General features: G+C 42.3%; 1 protein-coding gene across 1 annotated transcript in view; it reads right to left on the reverse strand.

The window, feature by feature from the left end:
• LOC104280066 (lanosterol 14-alpha demethylase-like) overlaps positions 1-9,008 on the reverse strand; it is a gene marked incomplete at its 5' end in the record, with an annotated part of 10,690 nt that extends 1,682 nt beyond the window's left edge. Inside the window, 8 exons of the mRNA XM_009877598.1 lie at positions 257-425; positions 1,306-1,401; positions 2,002-2,197; positions 2,619-2,738; positions 2,917-3,091; positions 5,395-5,521; positions 7,834-8,010; positions 8,910-9,008. Of these exons, the coding sequence (XP_009875900.1) occupies positions 257-425; positions 1,306-1,401; positions 2,002-2,197; positions 2,619-2,738; positions 2,917-3,091; positions 5,395-5,521; positions 7,834-8,010; positions 8,910-9,008 (1,159 nt within the window). The remainder of the gene's footprint in view (positions 1-256; positions 426-1,305; positions 1,402-2,001; positions 2,198-2,618; positions 2,739-2,916; positions 3,092-5,394; positions 5,522-7,833; positions 8,011-8,909) is intronic.
• Positions 9,009-9,220: the final 212 nt, after the last annotated feature.

Here is a 9,220-nt window from a genome sequence, read left to right on the forward strand (position 1 = left end):
TCTAGGTGATCCCATTCTGGCAGGGGAGTTGGACTAGATGAGGTCCCTTCTAAGCCCTAACATTCTGTGACACTAATGCAAAACTATAAACTTTGTTCTTTTAACAGCACTTTTGCAGTAGGAAAACTTTGGGGCAACAAAAAGAAAAAATAAACAAACTAAAAAAATCCTCAGACACTACACTGCACACGAGACAACTGGTATGAGCCAATTCACTCCATAATCATCGAGGAAGGCACTGTGTTTTCTTACTCACCAGCACCAAATGGGATGTATGCAAATTTCTCTCCAGTTGCTGGGTTATCTTGGAGGTACCGGTCAGGCTTGAAGTCTAGAGCGTCTTTCCAGGTGCCCCTGAGCCTGTGGTTAATGCTGGGGGACACACAAACCTGATGTCCAGGTGGGATATCATATCCAGCAACAGTCTGTGAGAGAACAGACAAGACAAAACTGCTCCATTTCTCTTTTTGAAATGTTACCTGAAGTGCTCTATCGTGAGGCTTCAATTTCAAAAGAGACTTTGGCTAAGCCTATCAAATATTAGTGCAGTCTAATCTTTATTTTTTTACTTCTACAGGGCATAATGTTCAAGTAGTTGCAGGAACCTTTCATCCGCTTTAACAAGGCTGGCAACTCTACAGAAAGAATTTTCTGAAAGAATTAACTTAAAATTTATTGAAAGCATTTGTCATAGTAGGAACATTAATTTGAAAAAAATTATTGGACTTGCCTGATTTCTCTCTCTTATTTGCACCAACAGCAAGTTTTCTTTCAGATTTACCTAGCTTGTATTGTATTAAGTGCAAGACAAATTTTTCCAAGTCAGCTATTAAAAACATTTGGCAAACAAAAAGTATCTTTACGCAGTAACACCAAACTGAACTCAGGTGAGACTGATGGCTGTTGGCTGTTACTATGTCCCCTCAGAGCCTTTCCTTCTCCGGGCTGAACAAACCCTGTTCTCTCAGCCTTTGCTCACAGCACAAGTGCTCCGACCCCTGACCATCCCGGTGGCCCTCTGCTTGCTTCACTTTATCGATGTCTTCACTGCTGGGGGCGAGAGGGTCCCAGAAGTGGACACAAATAATTCCAGAGGAAGGTAACAACTACCAAGTTCAAAGTACTAATTGCTTTCCTCAGTCAACACCAGCTACACTCTCACTGGTTTAACCCAGGCTGCTATCGGCTCTCACCCCTGCCAGCAAACACTGACCACTCCTGGTCCACTTCTGCCAACCGGAACACTCCCGACCAGGCCTGTTCCAGCCCTGTTCTACCACAGTAAATTCCAACACGTGTACTCACTTGGGGAGTTCTGGACAATCTCAGAATCGCCATTACAGGGGGTCTAAGCCTAAAAGTTTCTTTCAGACAACGATCCAGCAAACTGAAATGCTCAAGCTGAAAATACAGGGAAAATGAGACATCAGAATACAGACAAGTTTATTCAACACAAACAAAATGTTGTTTTACATCACTTAAAAACAAACTTAAAAAAAAAACAGTGACTAAGAGCTGGTATTCAAATGTCCTTCATCAGCTACCCCGACCTTTTTTTTTTTTTCCCTTTGATTCAATTAAGAAGGAAACAAATCTCTGACCAGTGCAATCAAACATAACGAGTTTCCTACTAATCTGTTTTCCAAGTGTTTTCAATGCCTAAGCCTAATTAAAGAACAAGGTCACATTGCATCCCTTCCCTCAATGGAAATATGAGGATCTTCCTCCTCTATAGGACTATTGTTTCTTAAAGAGGCACTGTAGGAACTGTAATTTCCTTAACACTGATTCAAGAACAGTAGGAACCTGAAAATTTGCTTGGAGTGGAGGAGATGAAGGATATATTCTGGCAAACAGGGTTGTCACAGGGTGACCGTGCCAGATTCTAACAAAAGCACATGATTATGTTTTACATTTGTTTGTTGTCTGGTTTGGATTTTTTAGAAAAATAAGCATCTAAAATTATAAAAACGCCCAGAAGGAATAATAGCACATACAAACCTGCTCGTAAGTTAACGGTGGCAAGTCATCCCCACAAACTGCTTTTTGTTCTGCATAGCACTGTTCCTGTACCGACTTGTTCCCGGCCATGAAGAAGCCAAACCAGGCACTTGTGGCGGCAGATGTGTGATGCCCCGCCACCAGCATCACAATAAGCAATCCTGCGATTTCATCATCTGTCAGCTGACGGCCATCCCTAGGACAAAGGGAAGGAGCTTCATTTGATGAGGTTTCTAGATACAACAGTACTTACAATTTCCTCTAATGTACTTCCTCCTTCTCCTCCTCTGTTGCCTACCCTAAATTGAACAACAAAAGATCAAGAGAGAAGGAAGCAGAGGGAAAGCATCTCACCAGGGTCTTAAAGAAAATCAATACCAAACAGCCAGCAAAGAGAAAGGAAGTAACCTCTTGGCCACCGATAAAAGTCTCCGAAATCTGAATAACCATTTACAAGTGAAGATTTTAAGCTGTTCTTAAGAATGCCAGTTCTTGCTAGAAACAAAACCAGTTCAGAACATGAGAGAATATTTCTTATTTTTTTGGTAGACAGTTTTAGCTGCTCTAAGCTAAAGTAAAACATCTATAAATGACAAGTCTCCAAGCCTTTGGCTTACTTGTATGAAGCATCAAGTAGGGCTTGGAGCATGTCGTCCTCCTTTTCCTTAGACTTCCGCCGTTCCTGGATAACCTTGTGTAAAATATTCTTTATTTCTTTGTGTGCTCGATCTCGACGTCTGCAATTCAAAACACTTCTATTAGTACTTTATACAAAGTAACATGTACCACGCTTATAAGGATTTATTGGGATGTCTAGAATAGCTTACAAACAAGAAATAGAATGGGGGAAAAAAAAATAAAAGAAACAACACAGAGGTTTAGACAAAAAGTTGCTTCGTCTGTTATTTCTGGTACCTGAAGCTCGGCAGAGGCAGCCAACCTGGAAGAAGCCAGGCAGCATTACTAAAACCGCCATACAAATCAGCATACAGCTGAGTCATCTTCTCATTCAGTAAGCTCCTTATTTCCTTCCCATGTAAGCAATGACTTGTTGTCAAAATGATAAGTTCTGAAAGAGCTTCAAGTAGGTCTGAGGAAAGATGTGAAAAATGTTACTGAAGATGCATTTCAGGCAAGATGCTAGGTTTTACAAGTTATTCTTTATGTTGTAGAAGAGAAGAAAAAGTAACTGAACACAGATTAGAGTTTTAGATTGGTTTACTAGAAGAACGAAGCATCCAATTTTAAATTTCTGTGTGCCTATCGAGTCTCTCTTCAAACAGCATTTTAATTACAGAATCACAGAATCGTTGGAGTTGGAAGGGACTTCTAGAGACCATCTAGTCCAACGCCCCTGCTAAAGCAGGACTGCCTAGAGTACATGACACAGGATTGCATCCAGGCAGGTTTTCAAAGTCTCCAGGGAAGGAGACTCCACAACCTCCCCAGGCAGCCTGTGCCAGTGCTCTGTCACCCTCACAGTAAAGTTCTTCCTCATATTCAGACAAAACTTCCCGTGTTCCAGCTTGTGCCTGTTGCCTCTTGCCCTGTCATCGAGCACTGCTGAAGAGAGGCCAGCTCTATTCTCCCTGCACCCACCCTGTAGAGGGTTCTAGACCTTGATAAGGTCTTCTCTCAGCCTTCTCTTCTCTAGGTTAAACAGTCCCAGCTCTCTCAACCTTTCAGAGAGTCATAAAGGTTGGAAAGGACCTTCCAGCTCATCAAGCCCAACCTATAGCCCTACACTAAACCATCTCCTGAAGTGTCCCATCCAACCGTTTTTTAAACACGTCCAGGGATGGTGACTCCACCGCTTCCTTTGGCAACCCATTCCAGTGCTTTCCTCCTAAGACATATGCTCCAGTCTCCCAGTTATCTTGGTTGCCTTCCATCGGACTCTCTCCAGCAGTTCCCCATCACTCTTGAACTGGGGAGCCCAGAACTGGACACGGTATTCCAGATGTGGCCTCACCAGGGCAGAACAGAGGGGCAGTATAACCTCCCTTGGCCTACTGCCCACACTCTTCTTAATGCAGCCCAGGATACCATTGGCCTTGGTGGCAAGGGCACATTGCTGGCTCATAGTTAACTCACTCTCTACTAGGACTCCAAGATCCTTCTCCTCAGGGCTGTTTTCCAGCAGGTCTGCCCCTAACTACATGAGGGCATGGCGTTGTTTCTCCCCAGGTGCAGGACCCTACATTTACCTTTGTTGAGCCTCATCAAGTTCCTCTCTGCCCAGCACTCCAGCCTGTCCAAGTCATGCGGGAGGATAGCACAGCCCTCTGGTGTGTCAGCCACACCTTTCCGTTCTGTATCGTCAGCAAACTTGCTGAGGATATGCTCTGTCCCCTCATCTAGGTCATCAAGTATGTTAAGTAAGATTGGACCCAGTACTGACGCCTGGGGAACACCGCTGGTTACAGGCCTCCAACTCATCCCTGTTCCATCGATCACAACCCTCTGGGCTCACTGATTTCACCACTTTTTTTCTAAAGTATGTTCTTCAGGAAATTTATCTAGGAGACCTAGCAATCCTTTCACAGTAGGCCATGCAGCACAAGCTCTATCCTTAAACAAGTCATACAAAAACTTAACCTCAAAATCCAAATCCACAGGAAACCACTTAGTTTTGATGCTCACTGAATTATTTTTAAATAACAATATGCACATACTTAATAACATATACTTTTATGTTTATCTATAGTACGTAAATATATTCAATATTATACTAATATACTTGTAAAATATATAGTAAGATATATTTGATATATTATCTGCATGTTATAGATTCATATAATATGACTTACGAATATATATTTTTAAACATATAATATTTCTGACACTGTCATGCCACTGTGGGCTTGCAACAATAATGATGGGCCACATACATCTAGCAGGCTACTTAGATAAGACAGGTGGGGAATAGAAGAATTGCCCTCCAATCACTAACCTAACCTTATCCGCTTGAAGGATGCAGTTCTTTCATGTAGAGGATCCCTGAGCAAAGGTCTCTGACAGGCTCTCGGAAGTCAGAACAGAATCTTTTCCTAGAGACTAAGAGCTGGTTTCACCAAGCTGACTCTTATCACGCAAAACAAGCACAATACAGCCAGGCAACAGGTGCACTCTCTACTAGCTGACTAAAAAGCAAAATTAAAGAGAGTACTTTACTCCTGTCAATGATTTTCTCAGCCTCTTTAGTCTCCAACAGCCTAAAATTTGATTAAGGAAAGTCTGTATTCTGCATGCTTCTTCTGATGTTCTGCACAGTTTTACCTATGTCATCTTTCATTTCTTTAATACTGCACTAAATCATTTACCAAAACGTACCGCATTGGCTTTAATTCTTCCCCAGAAAACCCGAGGAAAAACGTATCTGATCTTGCTTACTTTTTTCTCCACTCTCTCCCCATGCTTTGAAATACTCCTTTGTTTCTTCTTCAATCACAGTCACATGCCGTTTCAATTGAGCAATACTTAGCCCAGTTCTCATCATCCTCTTTTGTTCCGAAAATACCTAGAGGAACCAACACAGAAAAAGCAATCGGTACAAGGATCATCTTATTAACGCAATCAACAACTTAATACTACTTATACTCAAAGAACACACAAAAGTAAAAGGAAATTCTAATTAGTAACGTAGGTTACAACAGACACTCAAGTTTAAATAAGAGACTATGTTCCGGGCAGGCCACAGAGCAGAGACAAGCACAATGTCCCTTGCAACACGCTGGCCCGTCTCCATCTCCAGTGTGACGGAGACAGGAATGGCACATGGGAGTGAACACATCCTCTGCGATTTCAGCTCCTCTCAATGCAAACCTGTCTGCAAGAGCCTTGGAGGGGGGAGACGGAGAGCGAAGCGGAGTTGACGTAGAGACTGCACATATTAAAAAACAATTACCAGAATTACTGCTAAGTAAGTAACTTCTTCCTTTTAAAGAGTCATCGGTTACGCTCTAACAAGCAGTCAGCTGTAAGGGGTGGCTCTTCTAAACACACAACTGGAAGTCACTGTCACACTAAGACACAGAGACTGAGCAGCTTGAGCAGATAGCAGGGGCCTCAAAGTTCTGGATGATCCATCAATGGTAGAACCAACACCAGTGTGAACGGTTCTCTAAAGGTCTTCCCAGCAGGTGTCTGAAGTGAAATCACGGTGGCAGCAACACCCAAAAACACCAGCTCACCTCCAGCAGAATGCATCTTGGGCACAACCCGACATGCAACCTCGCTAGCTTCAAATGGGAAAAAATACACAGCTATTGATAATGAGGGCATGCCAGTAGCAAAATCCCTTCATTTCCCAGCCGTGGTGGAAAAAGAGAAAAGAAAAAAAAAAGTAGCACAGGTGATCTTCTGAGGAACCTGAAGACACAGAGACAAAAAGGACGACAATCTCACCCAGGGCTGAGTAATACAAAAAGATTAACCTCTTGACTAATGCAGAACTCCAACATGCTCTAGGGCAAAAACTAGGGTAGCTCTAGGAAAAGATCTTATTTCAGAAAAAACAACAGTATACAGTGGACCAATGAGGAAGGCCTTCACCACCCTTAAGTGCCTGAAGAACACAGCTGTAAGAAATGCCCACTTCCAAGGAGCTTATAGAAAGTTCTTGAAAATGCCTGAAGGACGAGATTATATGCCATCAAAGAACTAGCTTTTGAACGAAGACAGATTGTTGAGGGTTTGGACTGGGCCAGCCACTGAATGCTGTCAGACACTCTCTAACACCCTCTCGCTCCCCAAACAGGAAGGAAAAGGGAATGAGGCAGACACACTTAGAGACTGCAAAATAAAATTAAAACACCTTTAATGAAACAGTAATAGAAATAATAAGGAAATGATAAAAATAGTGAACTATACACAAATCTGATATCAAGCCCAACTCTGCCCTCCCCGATCACAATCCCCACTGATGCTGTAGAGCAGGTGGCACTGGGCAAGTCCCAGGCTCAGAGGCAGAGGGGAGCTGGATACACGAGCTGGATTCACGGACTCAGGATCAGCATCAAAGGCAGAAGATTGGACAGTGTCCTACTCAGACACCAGCCACTGAAGAAGAAAAAGAGGCCTAAACCCTCAGGATCCGTCAGTTTTATACTGAATATGACTTACAGAATGGAATACACTTGCCGGTCACCTGTCCTGTCTGTTACTCACCAGAAGGGCAACCTTTTACCTCCCAGCACCCCCAGCATGACACACAAGATCCACCAGTGACCTTGGTCACTATAGGAGTAAGTATGAGCAAGAGCCTTTCCACATACCACTCCCAGGCAGAAACTGTAAAGCTCAGGTGTTATCACTGTCAGCAGCACACACTGTCCGCAAACACATGCTGCTGACTTCAGCAAGTGCAGCCTCCTAGAAGAGGCTGAGCTGAGAAGTAAAAATTACTGAACAGAACTGGTTCTGTTTAGTTCAATCCATGACACAAGATACTAAAATCTAGTGCTGCAAACTGTCAAATTAGTACTCCTGTATCTAGATATGGCATGGCATAAATGAAAAGTTGTCTCTCTCAAAGGTCTCTCAGATGGAAGACCTAAAGTTGCTTGTAAGGGAGAAGTAAACTATGTTCAGCAGCACGCTGTAAGGGAGGGAAAAAGGGACTCATTCAGTTTTGACTCTGTGATGGCATTAAATGCTTTAAAGAACAAAACATAGCATCCAGGCGCATGAGCAAGGTGGTAAATAAACAGACTAATTATCTGCAGTATACTAGAACTGCATATGAATACACGAGCCCTGAGCCAAGAGCTCAGGGATGCCTACTCACAATTTAAATTACACTACTATCCTACTCATATTTAAAACACATACCGTATTAGGGACATCATATACGACTCCCTTGCCAAAAACCGGTACAGTCATCCGAGAGTATACATCCTCTGCGTTCAAATCATCATTTTTACTATTGAAGAGCAGAGCAGCAGCATCACTACCCACTAAGTATGTTATTGGCTTGCCAAGTAGAGTGAAACTGAACACGGGTCCATACTAAGAGAGAAAAAAAAGAAAGTTTCTTTAAAATAAGAACACCACAAATCATTAAATCGGTATCTCTTTATGTACAGGCTTCCATAAATCACCCTACTAAGAAGAGTCCAGAAACTTAATAAAGACATATCACTTATCACTTACTAGTGATACCTAACATTACAACAAACAGAAAGGATTTTATATACGTTTTAAAACCATGTTAAAAAACATACAGAAAAGATCAAGTACATGACAAAAACTAGCAGGGAAACTACAGTGCATATAGCCTCCAGGCACCTCCAAACACCATCTCAAAAAACTCTGGATTTGGAGTTAGGCATAGATAATTAGGAGTAAATAACATTTTAGAGTCATCTTCAACAGGTCTTCATATACTAATTTTGGCTTTCATGGTACCTTATTTCACTAGAATTAAGGCTCTATGGCCTCAGTTCATTTCCTTTGGGCCGTAGACAATATCAAATCTACTGAGGCTTTAGACATCAGCCTTCTGGACACTGAAGAGGGCCCTAAAATTCATCAAATTGCCTACATAGGTAATTAGCTACATGCCAGCCCAGATTAGTATGAGTGGCACTAAACGTTCCCAATTAAAGCAAGAAATAACGTCATAAAACGGCTTTTTCATTACCTCGTGATTCAGCTAGGAGTGTTACCCAAATACACAAGCATATTTTTTAAACATGAAACGCAACAGAGGCCTTAAAAAACACTATTCCTCCAACAAGGACGGACAAAGAGATCTGAAGAAACCAGAGCCTGCTCTGCACGTTCCAGTCTGGATTCAAGGTGGCAAACAAGAAGGAACTGATTTTAAACAGCTTCCAGGTAGTGAACTCAGTAGATTCACAAAAACATTTCAGCATACGCTCAGCCAGCTGTGTGGGAAAACATACCTTCTTGTAAGCACTTTCCAAAAATTCCGTGGGATTTTTTCCAAATGCAATTGTGTGTCCAAGGAAAGGGATGCCTGATGAAACATAAGGTGGGTATTTCTGAGGAAGAAAAAGAAAAGTACTGATTGTCTGCAGAAAAGAAGACGTCCATTGGCACAAAAACTGAACACAGAGGAGGCTCCATACGCATTGCAGCCAAGCTCTTTTGTGACAAGGCCAACTTTGGACAACTGACTTGTTGTCTTCAACAGAGTACGGGTGAGCCACATTTAGGAGCAGCCGAGGTTAAAATCAAACGTACGTGACTAAGA

This window comes from Apaloderma vittatum, unplaced genomic scaffold (genome assembly GCF_000703405.1).
Source record: "Apaloderma vittatum isolate BGI_N311 unplaced genomic scaffold, ASM70340v1 scaffold6281, whole genome shotgun sequence".
NCBI classification, from domain to species: domain Eukaryota; kingdom Metazoa; phylum Chordata; class Aves; order Trogoniformes; family Trogonidae; genus Apaloderma; species Apaloderma vittatum.